We start from the raw sequence: 14849 nt of genomic DNA, 5'->3' as shown, positions 1-14849 counted from the left end.
ATTTTTGATCGGTTAGTAATGTCTTTCCAGGATGTTTCAGAGTTCGGCTATCTGAGGTGAGTGACTACATGCAAAAACACAAAGTTTATACTGTTCACTATATGAGTTCAGTGGTGTCTCTAAGGATTCCAGTCATGTACCAGAGATATTTGATTGTTTTTTGAGTGTTTGTTGTGGTTGAAAAAATTGCCCCCATGCGTTGTCGCTATCCCTAGCGCCGGGTAGCCATGGTGTAACTCTGGTTTGTCTGCATCAATTTTAGTCGCGTTTTTTGCATCAGGACAACGATTTAGGGGTCAAAAATAACCGGAATTCTCCTTTAATCGAAACACAAACACTAGTGAAGGTGTGTTTACAGCAGAGTCTGACCATGATGCATCTTGTCCTGTCTCCCTGCAGCGCCGGCGCCCCCCCGCCCCTGGACTGGCCGCTCCCCAGCCGCTACGACCAGTGCGAGCTGAAGCTGGAGGTGCAGCCCAAGTCGTACCACCGGGCGCACTACGAGACCGAGGGCAGCCGGGGCTCCATCAAGTCGGTCGTGGGAGGGCATCCCGTGGTGAAGGTACGACGACACGACACGACAACATCCCATAATTGAGATTTGAGATTTATTTATTTTTGTAAAAATGGGAACAGTAGGCTACATATTGATGGACATTGACATGTAAATATGTGGGATTGTAGCCAAGAAGTGGCTAATTTCCATCCCCAGTCCCATTGGCAGGTTGATGTTAGACATAAAAAACAATGACGATAAAAGGTACAAAAAGTAAAAAGTACAAGAGGCAGGACTAGGACAACAAAACACCTTGACATCTTACACAAAACATATATGAACGACATACATAAACCACCAGTTAACTGACCAAAAATGGTTAAAATAGTGGGTAAGGGGACCAGAAGATTACTGAGAAGTTATAAAGTGCTATTTAAAGTTTTAAAGTTTTTATTTAAGTGCTAGTTAAAGTGCTATGTGCTAAAGTGCTGTTTGCTAAAGTGACGAGTGCATAAGTGCAAGATTGAATTGAATTTGATTGCACGATGCCCCAATAAAGTGCAGGATCATCCCATAGCACACGATTGCACATGCAGATGTGTGTCCAATATTGCACAAAGTTTGTATACATAAATGTATTATGTACACACCATTGTATGAAATTGAGATATATATGTTTATGTATACACAATACAGAAAAAAAATAAAAAAATAAAAAATAATAATCACCACCCGTCCCTCTGGCCAGATGTGTCTCTATGTCATCTGTGACGTAGAAGAACAGACACAGAGAGAGAGAGAGAGAGAAACTGAGGTGTGAGGGTGTGAAGTGAGAATCAGTTTGAACAGGAAGTGAGTGAAGCTGCAGCAGCTTTGATGTTAAAGCCCCAGTGTTTTAACTTAATTTGGATTTTTTATTAGCAAAAATCAAATATTGCTTTGTTCTTTGTTCTTTTTATTTTGCACAATTTAAAATAATACAACATAAAACATAATTGATGATAATGAAACACGTTGGGCTTATCTGAAGCCTCCACTGGCACCTTTTAATAATATTAATGATAGAATTTAATGTACAAAAGCACAAGATAACATGAAAAAAATGATAAAAATAATAGTGACTAACAACAATAATATAGAAAAAGAAACAAAATTTAAAAAAACAGAACTTTCATAAATCCGTATTTCACTGAAGGTGAATCACAGCTGCATACAAATGAAAGCTTTCTACCTTAGAATGAGTTGTTACAAGTCGTTACAAATACATAAGTGGGCGACGCACCGAACCGAGGCGGCCATGTTGCATGTTGGACCACTTGTTTACATAGACGCTTGTTTATCCTGTCCAGGGTTCCTACGCAAGTATGGAAAGTATGGAAAAGTATGGAAAATGGAAACTATTGTATGGAAATATATTTATTTTATTTATCTTATCTTGGTTTGGTCTTATCTGAAGTTATTTGGGTTAACTATTTTGTATGTGCTATTGTACTTAGCTACAATCTTCTGGAAATTACAGTATTTGGTTGCATAATGCCATACACATTCAGAATAATGAAAACAAGATAAATTGCATGCTTTTTTTATATTATGCACATCTATTTACTTAAATATCACAAATTATTTGAATTTTTTTACAGAGAAGTCTGGAAATTAGGGTCTGGAAAAAGTATGGAATTTGGAAATTTGTAGGAACCCTGTGTTACATGCAGCGTCTGTTGTCTGTCTGACGTCTGCCCGATTTCACGTGAATGCAACATCGAGAATACGTTCAGATATGCAACCGCACCTACGCATTACACCTTTAAAGAGTAAAATACTGATTACCTATCAATATGTGATGACATCATCGTTATCAATGGTTCAATCAATGATGATGTCAGATACAGTCAGTGTTGTTGGATGTTGGATAAACAACAAACAGAAACATGGTCCGTGTCACACACACACACTGGGCCAAAGCAGCAGGTGTGTATGTGTGTGTGTGTGTGTGTGTGTGTGTGTCCGTCAAGGCCTCCCGTGTAACGGACACCAGCAGCTTCTATTCTGGGCGCCACATTTTCACGCGGCCGCTGAAGCCAGACGGGTTTCTGTCTGAGAGAGAGAGAGAGAGAGAGAGAGAGAGAGAGGTGTTGCTGCTGCACAGGAACTGAAAATCACACTCATGTTTTCTGCACCGTGAACAACATCATCGTAACTAGTAGCAGTCGTTGTTGTTGTTGTTTTAATTCACCTAACGCAGCAAATCTGACTTCACTCAACTTTTATTTTAGAGCGATGAAAACAAAACTCTGCTAATTACCATGAAAAGTAACTATTGTGTTACTTAAAAAATAAAAAAAAAAGCTCAAAGATGTAGGTAGGAACACTGAGTGAGTTGGTTAGTTCCAGTTAAACGCCTTTTTCCCGACCAGTTGGACTGAAAACAAAAAAGTCAGTGTAAATGTCCTACACTTAAAGGGATAGTTCAACATTTTGGCAAATTGGCCCATTGCCATAATCGCTATAGTGATAGCAGTAGGTTTGTTACCTTTAATTGTTGGTGCAAGCTGTTTTTAGAACGGCGGAGCAGAGCCGTGAGCTGCTCAGAGCTATGCTACGGAGGCTCATTATGGGATTTCTTGGTTTCCCTCATCAAACTCATCAAATACACAATCCAACAACTCCACAACGCTCTGGTGGACAAGTTGTGACCTGCACATTCACCACGCTATGAGATAATAACACAACGTTACCACACAGAGTTGTTTTAGAGGGAAATACAGAGACTGATGATGAAAAACTGTCCCTGAAGGCAACGCGCATCAGTGGTTTTGCATGAATTTCCCTCTAAAACAACTCCACTGTGTGGTAACGTTGTGTTATTATCTCATAGTGTGGTGAATGTGCAGGTCACAACTTGTCCACCAGAGCGTTGTGGAGTTGTTGGATTGTGTATTTGATGAGTTTGATGAGGGAAACCAAGAAATCCCATAATGAGCCTCCATTGCGTAAAATAAAAACAGCTTGCACCGACAAATAAAGGTAACGAACCTACTGCTATGACTATAGGGATTATGGCAATGGGCCAATCTGCCAAAATGTTGAACTATCCCTTTAAATTTGTTGGTTGTGGTCTTTTTTTTTCCAGTTTATTTCTGCTTTTTATGTTTATTTGTTCAATTAATCAATCATCATTGTCTCTCCCTGTGACCCTGCAGCTGAGCGGTTACAGCGAGCAGCCCGTCAGTCTGCTGCTGTTCATCGGTACGGCCGACGACCGCTACCTGCGGCCGCACGCCTTCTACCAGGTTCACCGCGTGACGGGGAAGACGGTCACCACCACCTGCCACGAGAAGATAATGGGCTACACCAAGGTGCTGGAGATCCCGCTGCTCCCTGAAGGCAACATGTCCGCCAGGTACGGTACAGTACAGTAACCCAGGGCAACGCTTTTACCGATAGCGAGTCGCTTTAGCGCCCAGTTTTGTTTTTATAACCTGTCAGCTGTTTAGTCTGTTTTAGAAACCTGTGTAGTTTACATCTTCCTCCGTTTTCTTTCTTCTCCTTTGTTGCTGCTTTTTAGATTTATTTATTTATTTATTTTTAAATTTTATTTTGATCAGGGAGAAACATACAAAGTCATTTCAGTACCATTACACTCATACAGAGCAAAACAAAAACATGTATTTGGACAATTTTGTTAACATTTTCTCCAAGCTATTACTCCCCCTTTCATTTTACAATGTTTTAAATAAGAACATTTGAACAAAAGAAGTCACATTTACTCATTTTTCCATTTAGATTTATTTTATTTAGGTTATTGTCAGTTTAATCTGTCAGTTTTTTCCCACAGTTTGGATAATAACAGGATGATAATAGTATTTATAATAATAATTAAACATTTTCTGTATCTATCCAGCACCTTTCTAAGAACAAACTGACAACAACAAAACCAAATGTGGTGTAAAAACCTGACGTAAAAACAACAAACTCTACTGTGTAAAGCTCAACGAAGAACATAATTATAACCTTTATTTAGGTAGTAACCTCATTTAAGTAGCAGAAGATCACATAAGAAACAAATTAACCATTAGCAAGATAGTTTTTTAGTTTAGTGTGTTTATTTTGGACTTGTAAAACCAAGTGCAATAGACAAATCTAAAAGTATAGATAAAAAACAAAACACTTTGACTGAAAGGGTGTAGGCTGAAGCATTATGAAGATTATTTTGCCGACCCTTCTTAAATTAACATTTTCCGTTCACTCATTTTAAACACTTTGACAGAACAAAAAACCTGTGTATTCTACATACAGCAGTGTATGAGCACAAATTCAGTTTAATATTTATTAATAATATTATTTTTAAATACGTTTTTGAATATGTTAAGTGTACCACACAGTTTGATTTCTAATTCTAGATTATTCCATTGATTGACTCCTTTAATTGATATACATATTTGTTTCACATTTGTTCGTTTACCTTTGCTTTTGTATACACATAAATCCCTCTTAGTGCATATCTACTGGTTCAAGTCTGAAACATCCTCTGGACACCTTCTGGAAGCATATTATTATTTACTTTATACGTAATTTGAGCAGTTTTATAGTCCGCAAGATCATTGATCAATTGATCAATTTTACAGTCTGTAGGTTTATGCAGCAACTGGAGGTAAAATAAATATGATAAATTATGGATTTAAATGGCGCTAATGATAAATATGAGGTAAGTTTTAGATTGTTCTGCATAGTGTTACAAGCTGCAGATGCACAGTATAATAAAAAACTAGACTTTTTCCAAGTTCAGTGAAAAACAAACAAACAGCTGAGACCTGCAGTGTAATCCACATCGACAGGACAAACACCAAAGAGTTGATATAAGACGGTAAAAGACCAGTGATGGCTTTAAAAAATGAACATGTAGGATCAAACCCACTAGTAATTATGCATTTTCTAGATCCAGCAACTTTTCTAAACAAACTTACAACAACAAAATCAAACACGGAGTGAAAGCGTGACTTGACAACAACCAGTTTCCAGTGTGAAAAGCTCAACGTTCAACAATATAACATGTAGATTCAACTGCAGAGAGGCCGAGCTGAGATGACTGTTGAGATCACAGGTGGATAAGACGATGAGGTTTTATTTTGGAGTTGCTTTCAGGAAGTACAGGATTGCACAACTGTTTTATTTAGATACAAAACTACCAAGTGTGCAGGAAACACACATTAACGCTAAACTTAAACTTCTGCTCCTCTTTTTAGAAGGTTTAATCTGCAACGATTGATTTCTAATAATGATTTTTACATGCAAAACCGCTGATGCACGTTGCCTTCAGGGACAGTTTTTCATCAAGCAGTCTCTGCATTTCCCTCTAAAACAACTCTGTCTGATAACGTTGTGTTATTATCTCATAGCGTGGTGAATGTGCAGCTCACAACTTGTCCACCAGAGCGTTGTGGAGTTGTTGGATTGTGTATTTGATGAGTTTGATGAGGGAAACCAAACAATCCCATGAGCCTCCGTAGCGTAGCTCTGAGCAGCTCATGGCTCTGCTCCGCCGTTCTAGAAATAGCTTGCACCGACAATTAAAGGTAACAAACCTACTGCTATGACTATAGGGATTATGGCAATGGGCCAATTTGCTGAAAAAACTGAAATGGCAGCACTCACAAACTAAACTTGAAATATTTATTTAACGCACAGCAGTGCGTTTCAGCCCTTGGCTTTCTTCAGCGTGGGCCAATTTGCCAAAAATGTTGAACTATCCCTTTAAAACAAACAAAAGAAGGGATAAAAGCAAGGATACATTAAAACGGGGGAATAAAAATGGAAAAGGAAAACAGTAAGAGGATAAAAAGAAGAGGATGACATCACATAATTTGGTTTTTAAGAATGTTTTAGCAAAGATTAATAACTCTTTATTGGATCTGTTCGTCTTTATCTTTCATTTTGTTTGTAAACTGCTTTTGCTTTTTGTTAACCTAACCTAAAACTAAAGAACCAAGCCGTCCCGCTCTCTGCTCCTCCGCAGCATCGACTGCGCCGGCATCCTGAAGCTGAGGAACGCCGACATCGAGCTGAAGAAGGGAGAGACCGACATCGGGCGGAAGAACACCAGGGTCCGTGTTGTGTTCAGGGTCGCCGTGCCTCAGCCGGACGGACGGATGCTGTGGCTGCAGACGACCTCGGTTCCCGTGGAGTGCTGTAAGTGTCCCTGTGTCATTATTAAAGGGATACGCCAACATTCTTGCCTCACTCCCGAGTCCATGACCAGCAGATAGACACCATCCTTTCGACTGTGTGTGCAGTAACAAGGGAGATAGAGCCGTATCACCCGTAATTAGCTTAGCTCAAACACTGGAAGTGTATAGGTAGTGTTAGCCTGCCTCCACCTAAAGTCATCAGAGAAACTCTTCAGCAACTCTAAACGGAAACCGGCGGGCCGATCTTCGTCTCAGAGCCAACAAAACTCTCCGGTAAGGCATCTTGAGTGGTCAAATGCCGCTAACGGGGTGAGATCGGTCAAAACGGAGGGTTCAAGCTAAGACGGTTTATTTTGGTTCAAGCTACATCGAGGGTAGGTTAGCTTCCTATTTCAAAGTAAAAGCACAAATCGTCATGGTTTTCTGTATGTAAAGGGCAATGGGTGTTTTATTTTGTGAAAGTAACCGGAAGTGCGTTGGTCTAGCTAGCTAGCTTGAGTAGCGCTGAATTCGTCCGAACAAAATTGTAAACGTACAAATTAACGACACACTGCTGATCTAAACGGCTACTTTCTCGCCTAAACATGTTTGAAATGTTGATAAAGTGATATATTTACAGAGTTTAGTGCTAAAATTAGCTTGGGTAGGAGGCAGGCTAACTCTACCCATACACTTCCAGTGTTTGAGCTAAGCTACCGTATTTTCCGCACTATAAGGCGCACCGGATTATAAGACGCACCTTCAATGAATGGCCTATTTTAGAACTGTTTTCATATATAGGGCGCACCGGATTATAAGGCGCATACCGTAGATGACCATTTAGTAGCCCGGGCGTTTATAAGAACCAGGCGCGTATTTGCAACAGGCTACAATTTATTTTTGCAATGAGCAGCACCAGACCATCATGCAAAGAACAAGGTGGTCACCCGCTGGAACAAAACTACTCCCGACATCGTTATTGACATCAAACAACAAAGACTGTGTTACCGCGACACAGGGAGCTGATCATATCAGTGTTATGAACGATAGCGGGAGGGGGGGTCGATCGCAGTAATTTCAACATAGCGCATTTATCTATTTGTCTTTGTCTATTAGTAGTCCAGCGCGACCTATCCCGCTGGCGCACCTGTGTTTGTGTGTCTGTGTGTGTGTGTGTGTGCGCCTGCATGCGAGAGAGAGCGAGAGGAGGGGCTGACTGATAGAAGAGGTGAGAGCCGGTGATACGCTGTTAAAAAAACTGCGGCTGTTAGAGCACAGGCGCGTATTTGCACGCGGGCGAATATTTGGTCATCTACGGTAGAATAGAAGATACTGCAGTCAAACTGGGGTTACGTTATGCATCCCCTAGATGGAGCTGAGTATGAATCAACCAATTAACCAAATGATCCATATATAAGGCGCTCCGTATTATAAGGCGCACTGTCGTTTTTTGAAAAAAATTAAAGGCTTTTAAGTGCGCCTTATAGTGCGGAAAATACGGTAATTACGGGCGATACGGCTCTATCTCCCTCGTTACTGCACGCACAGTCGAAAGGATGGTGTCTATCTGCTGGTCATGGACTCGGGAGTGAGGCAAGACACGTAAAAAAAAAAGTTGGCGTATTGCTTTAAACACACAGACAGAGAGAGACAGAGATGAGACATGAGATGAGAATCTGCAGAACGAGCCGAGCAGGAAACAGAAGGGAAGTGAGATATTAGTTAAGAACTGGTGCTAAAAGTTGATCAACACAGATCATAATCAGTGTGAGGTTTTAGTTTCTTCTTCTTCTTCTTCTTCCTGTGTAAAAAGTGAACGCCTGAACATTAGTTTTATGTTTATGTTTATGTTTATGTTTATTAAGATCCCCATTAGCATCCACTATTCTGGACATTATAGACCAGGGATGGACCGATTATCGGCAGAAGCAGATAATATCGGCTGTTTTTCCACTAATAACCAATAAAGTAAATGTATTTTGGCTCTAATGCAGCCGTCTCTCTGAGCCTGAAAGTCATGACTCTTTGCTGTGTAACAACGTCCCGCCCACTGAACCAAGATCTGTGATGTGTTTGGAGTTTAAGTGTCAAAATTTAAGGTCTTTTCATCACAGATTTTCACAGCGTACAAAAAATGTCTAATCCCAGGTGTGTTATTCTAAATTCTGACACCAATATTTTCATTTTTACTGTAAATGAATATTGTTCTAAATATCGGTTTCCTTAATTACTAATAATCGGTATCGGTATCGGTAATGAGACAAGACAGCTCCGACTGAGTTTTTATAATATAATGATAACTTTACTGTATATCAAGGAAAACATCTTAATTAGCAAAAGTTCTTCTTTAAATAATGTTCCTTTAGAGCTTTTTTACAAGCATATAAACTATTGTGTTGTTTAATGTACTCTCTGGTACTTGCATTGTTCTGTACATGAATGTGTTTATAGTTGAAGTAGTTTTATTATGGTAAAGTAAAACAACCGTCAGCTACAGTTAGTCTGCACTAACAGACAGTTAATGGCATGCATACTTAAAAAGATCAATCCAAGGATTTTATGAATCGATATCAGATCTTTCTAATAAAGATCGATATTAACCAGAAAATCTACTTTTTAAACCCAGCCCTAGGAAATATATGGACTCTTTGTGGTTATGACAGTTCTTAAGAAAATCATTAAGGAGTACAAAAGTCTATTTTTCCACATCAAACCAAGAACAAGAGTCATGTTTTTTTTTTTTTTTTTGTATATTTTTCGGCTTTTTGCCTTTATTTGATAGTGATGACAGTAGAGATAGACAGGAAATGGGGAGGTAGAGAGAGGGGGAATGACACGCAGGAAAGGTCTGCCCGACGCGGGATTCGAACCGGGGACGCCTGCGGCGAGGACTGTAGCCTCTACATGGGGCGGCCGCTCTACCCACTGCGCCACACACCGCCCCAGAGTCATGTTTTAATCACAACAACAACAACAACAACAACAACAGTGTGAATGTAGAATGAATGTAGAATGAATGGATAATGGTTTCTGTACACAATTTGGGTATCGGATATCAATAGTAAAGCGCTATATAAATGTAAACCATTATTATTATTATTGTTATTATTATTATTATTATAATTATTAACGGCTCTCCCCTGCCTGCGCCTGCAGCCCAGCGCTCGGGGCAGGAGCTGCCCCACGTCGACAGCTTCAGCCCGGCCAGCGGCTCCACGGACGGAGGAGACGAGCTGCTCATCACCGGCTCCAACATCTCCACGCAGTCCAGGGTGGTGTTCATGGAGAAGGGGCCCGGTACGACCACATCGCCTCTTCATCATCATCATCATCATCAATCCGTGTATCATTCGTTCATTCGTTTTTCAAAATAAAACCAAAAATAAGAAAGCGAAAAAAACAACTCTTTTTCTCAGTATTCGTTTCCAAAACTGAAATGAAAAACGCACAGCGACTTGTTTTTTCAGTTTTCGATTTTATACTCAAATGAATAATGGAAAAAAACGGATAACAAGCGTTTCTCGTTTCATGTTTCATGCAATTTTGATCTGAAGCAAGTTCGATGAACCGTGTAATAAGCAGGATAATGTATAGTTGGTCGGTTGTTATGGAGAAATAAACCCCTTCAGGTTCTGAACTATACATTATCCTTTACTTTGCGGGCTCTAGCAGTAAAGGCAGAGACGGTCACTTCCGGATCACGGTCATTTCCGGCTCATTGAACTTGCTTCAGATCAAAATTGCATGAAACATGAAACGAGAAACGTTTGTTATCCGTTTTTTTTCGATTATTCATTTGAGCATAAAATTGAAAACTGAAAAAACAAGTCGTTATCCGTTTTTCATTTTAGTTTTGGAAACGAATACTGAGAAAAAGAGTTGTTTTTTCGTTTTCTTATTTTTGGTTGTTGTATTCAAAACGAATGAACGAATGATACACGGATTATCATCATCAGTCACATGTTCATTTGTGTCGTTTTGAACCCGAATGACAAAAGTTTTTTCTGTTGCTCCTCAGACGGACGGTCGCTGTGGGAGGTGGAGGCCAGAGTGGTGCCGGAGAAAAGCAGCGGAGTGAGTATCATAAACATAAACAATAATATGTAGATTAAATATGTTATAAAAAGTCACGTTTCGCCCTGAAAATCATTGAACACTACAAACGATTTGATATTCGGACATGTTTCTCTTTGGTTTGTGAAGGAGCAACACCAAAAAAACAGAGGGAAAAAAGAAAAATCTAATCAAATCAATGACATTTTACACACAAAACTCCTAAAATGGACAGAGAAAATGATTGGCACCTGTTAAAAACTGAAAGAAATCATTGGGTTTCAAGCTTTTTAACTGACCTACAGGGAATCACACTTGCAATCAAGGTTTCTTTGTGTAAAATGTCAAATGTTTTGTGTTTTTCCACCTCAAACTAAACAAATACAAGTCTGAGGACCAACACATTTCTATCTTACAGTGATCTTCAGGGAGAAATTGGGGCAATATCTTTAAAAAAAAGTGCAGGAGTGCCAATATTGTTGTCCATGACTGTATAAAAGTATGCTTTACATTTAAAAACGTCGCTGATTACATATAAAATGAACAAGAGGAGGGTGTGTGGAGAGGAGGAATAAAATAATAATGTGAAAACACTGGTTCTAAATGACGGCAGCTGTTAATTAACAATATAAACAATAATAATCATTAAATGAAAGAATATTAGTCAGTCCGAACAGCAACAGGAAACTGACTCTTAGTGAAAGTAGGTCACCACCAAACTCCAGGTCAACGCCAGTTCACCGTCTCTGCTCCAATCAGATCAACCACAGATAAAATGAGTGTGAAAGTTTGAAAGGAGGAAGAAGAGGAGGAGGAGGAGGAAAATGATAAACCCAGATGATGTGAGTGGGAGGAAGAAGAGAAGGAGGAGGAGCTAAACACAGACTTTAAAGGTTGGGTCTGGAGTTGTGTCCAAAAATAAACACTAGACTTCTACAAATGAAATCCGTCTTAATCGTCACCTATGGGCCGTTATAGCCAAAGCAGCTCTCTTCCATGAGTCCAGTGTAGAGCTTTTAGCTTTGTTCACCCGTGCTGTAGAAAGGTCTAACATGACCACATCCTGAAAGTATTCCAGCCATTTCCCAGCATGTAGGTTGTGAGGAGCTAGCCAACGTTGTAGGCCTACTATTAGCTTTTTGGCAGCCGTCAAACCAGCCGGCCAAACTTTGCGTTGTTTCTCATTCAGCCCCAACTGTGAATCATCATTGAGCAAGAGGATAGTCGGCTCCAGAGGTACAGGTTTATCAATCATATTAGATAAAGTCACTGTTACCTTCCTCCAAAAGCCATAGACCTCTGGGCCGTCCCATAGCCTACCATATGTTTAAATATTCCTGGTGTATTCAAGGAGCACATGCCACAGTTTGGGCTGGTTGACAGCTTCATATGAAATCTCACAACTTAGTGGCGTCAGATAGGCTTTCTGACACAGCTTATAATGAATCAGCTGGTGATTAGGGTTCTTGGACGAGTGAAGTGTGTTCTTCCAGACACTTGCCCAGTTTATGTCCTCTTCCGCAACAGCCAAGTCTCTGGACCATGCCTTGGCCAAGGGTAGCTCTTTCTGTGTATGTGTTTGAAGTCGTGAGTACACAACTGATACGAGTCCTCTAGTGTTCGTTGTGGATAGCCAGAGAGAGCATATAGATATCTATGGTGAGAGAGTCGGTGTTTTCTCTCCAGCCAATGACGGAGCTCAGGTGAAGCTACGTGCAGCAGAGTAGAGGAGGGCTCAGGGCTGTTAGCCGCACTAGCTGTCTGATGCTACCAAAGATATTCAATATGGAAAGATACTCCATGAGAGGCTGCTCCAGTGATAGAAATGGTTACACTTCCTGTCTCTCTAAATGGGCGTGGCCAACCGTCACCACCTCGTCTGTGAACGTGTGTGTGGATTTATACAATTTGTAGGTAGATGAAAGTGAGATGTTTATATTTTCTTATGATAACATTAAATATTTACACCACTAACAGTCATATTTAGCGTGACGAAAACAATTTAAATCATTTTCACAGGAGTTCGATCGCGGCCGTTTGTTTGACGTTGCCTAGGAGATCTGTGCCAAATCTGGCGAGAGTGTGTCGTAGAGACAGAGACAGGTCTGGAACAAAGTGGATTTTCTCCGGATCTCTCCGTCTGAAAGTTGACATTTTCGTGTCAAACTGTTCAGAAGAGATGTGGCTTGTGAAAAATGAGTCCAAAATTTACTTCAGTGACTGTGGGGAGAAAGAATCGACCATAATCTGTGTTCACGATTCCCCGACCGTCACCGACACTGGTAACAAGTAGGGGGCCGTTGTAGTGAGCTAGCTCGATGCTAACTTCGACTAGCGGTAGCGGTTAGCATCCGCCGCCGTATATTGTTGTCAGCAGCTCATCAACGCTGGTGTCTCTTATTTGTGGCGGCTGCCAGCGCCACACGGGCTTTGTCTTTCAGCGATCAAGCGCTGCCTTCGTCTTTGTTAAAAACGGTAACAGCAACAGCGGTAGCAGCTGAGATCGCTGTGCTGTCACCATAAGAACGCAAGACGCTTACGTCCATCTTCCTCAAAGTGAAGTCTCACGGGGCGAGAATTAGAGACTAGATTACGGCTCATTCGTAAAACACCTTTCAGCGGAAACACCCGCAAATAGCAATTGCACTTTTTCGAAGTTTCAGAAATATCGCTTTTATTTTGTGAAAATCTGTAAATTGAAACGGACCTATAGTAATGCCCAATCCCTACTTATTTTTTATTACTAGTTTAGCTTAGTTTTTTTATTCATATTTATTCTAGATTGGTATTTTAGATTCACAGATTGTTTTATTGTTTTTAAATGTTTATTGTCTGTCGGTCTACTGTCTGCACCGAGGGTCTAAGAGTAACACAATTTCGATTCTCTTATGTCCCGTACATATTGTGGAATTGACAATCAAGCGAACTTTGAACTATGTTTGTAGCTGCAGCTCAGTGGGAACCGGGATGAGTTTGTGACTTTGTGAAAACAAACCAAATTTACCTGAGGGTATAAATAAAGTAACCAAGACAGAAGAGGCATAATATTGTTGAAATTGCACACATCTTTGTAAAATAATAGTAATACAGAACTGTAAATGTCTTATACTTGTGCTTCTTTGCACTAAAACAAAGGGAAACATTTAGACATCTCGTTATTTATAGGTTATTATTCTGTTTTTATAATCGTCCGACCCACTTGAGATTGAATTGTGCCGGAACTAAAATGAGTCTTGACATATTCACATATTGTGTGATTACCTGCGATACATTTCTTACATATAACCAACGGTTCTTCTGATTGTCAGATGTAGACGACGGAGCAGAAACACCTCGAACCTGGTTTCAGACTGTCAGGTGTGAAATCGCCCTGAATCTGTTAAAAAAGTTTAAAAAGTTCGTATATGCAGCTTTAATTTTGCTTTTTTTTTGTCGTTTATGTGTCGCGTGACGTTCATTCATTGTGTTGAGGTGCGTTCAGGGTCGAGTCGAGTCGAGTCGAGTCGTCCCACCCTGAGTTGAATCTCACCCCAAAAAAAAAAAAAAACCCCAGTCTGGTTTTTTGAAGCTCGTTTCAAGATGGCGGCGAGGATTCCCACAAGAGGAAGCACAAAGAGGAAACTGAAGAGAGCTTGTTAAAACCACAGAGTCTTAGACCGTGTGTGTGTGCAGCGTTCATCACGTCATCGTTTAAAAAAAAAAAAAAAAGTCAGTTTAGTCTTTTTCTTTTTTTAGAGTTTCAGGTTAGACTCTGATTTAAGGTGGAATTCGATGATGTGTGTGTGTGTGTGTGTTTCTGTCAGATTTAAGTGGAGTGTTTTTTGTTTTGTTTCATGTTTGGTTTTGTTCCTGTTGTCGTGAAGATATTCTGCTGACACATGTGGCACTCAGGGGTTAAACATGGCAGAGGATGTTTCAAACCACAGTGCTGTGTGTTCTTCAGACTTGATGCAGCCGTCAGTCAGTCAAAGTTTTATGTTTTTACACCTTCAACTGTTCGTTCTGCTGTTTTTCTGTCCAGACTAAACATGAATATCATCAGGTAGAAAACTCATCAACTTACGTAAAGGCTAAAACAAGATGTTAAATAAACAATCATCTACCTTTATTCTGAAGGAGTTTTAATACAAACATCT

The 14849-nt window shown here is 40.1% G+C and overlaps 1 protein-coding gene across 1 annotated transcript in view; it reads left to right on the top strand.

The window, feature by feature from the left end:
• LOC146986496 (nuclear factor of activated T-cells, cytoplasmic 3-like) overlaps positions 1-14849 on the top strand; it is a 42603-nt gene that overhangs the window by 15839 nt on the left and 11915 nt on the right. The window contains exons 5-9 of the mRNA XM_085780486.1: positions 400-562; positions 3697-3896; positions 6510-6682; positions 9817-9957; positions 10679-10734. Coding sequence (XP_085636612.1) covers positions 400-562; positions 3697-3896; positions 6510-6682; positions 9817-9957; positions 10679-10734 — 733 coding nt within the window. The remainder of the gene's footprint in view (positions 1-399; positions 563-3696; positions 3897-6509; positions 6683-9816; positions 9958-10678; positions 10735-14849) is intronic.

This window comes from Trachurus japonicus, chromosome 6 (assembly GCF_045865225.1).
Source record: "Trachurus japonicus isolate A0001 chromosome 6, Traja_1.0".
In the NCBI taxonomy this organism is placed as follows: domain Eukaryota; kingdom Metazoa; phylum Chordata; class Actinopteri; order Carangiformes; family Carangidae; genus Trachurus; species Trachurus japonicus.
The sequence above is the reverse complement of the archived record's forward strand: the minus strand, read 5'-3'. Positions and strand labels throughout refer to the sequence as shown.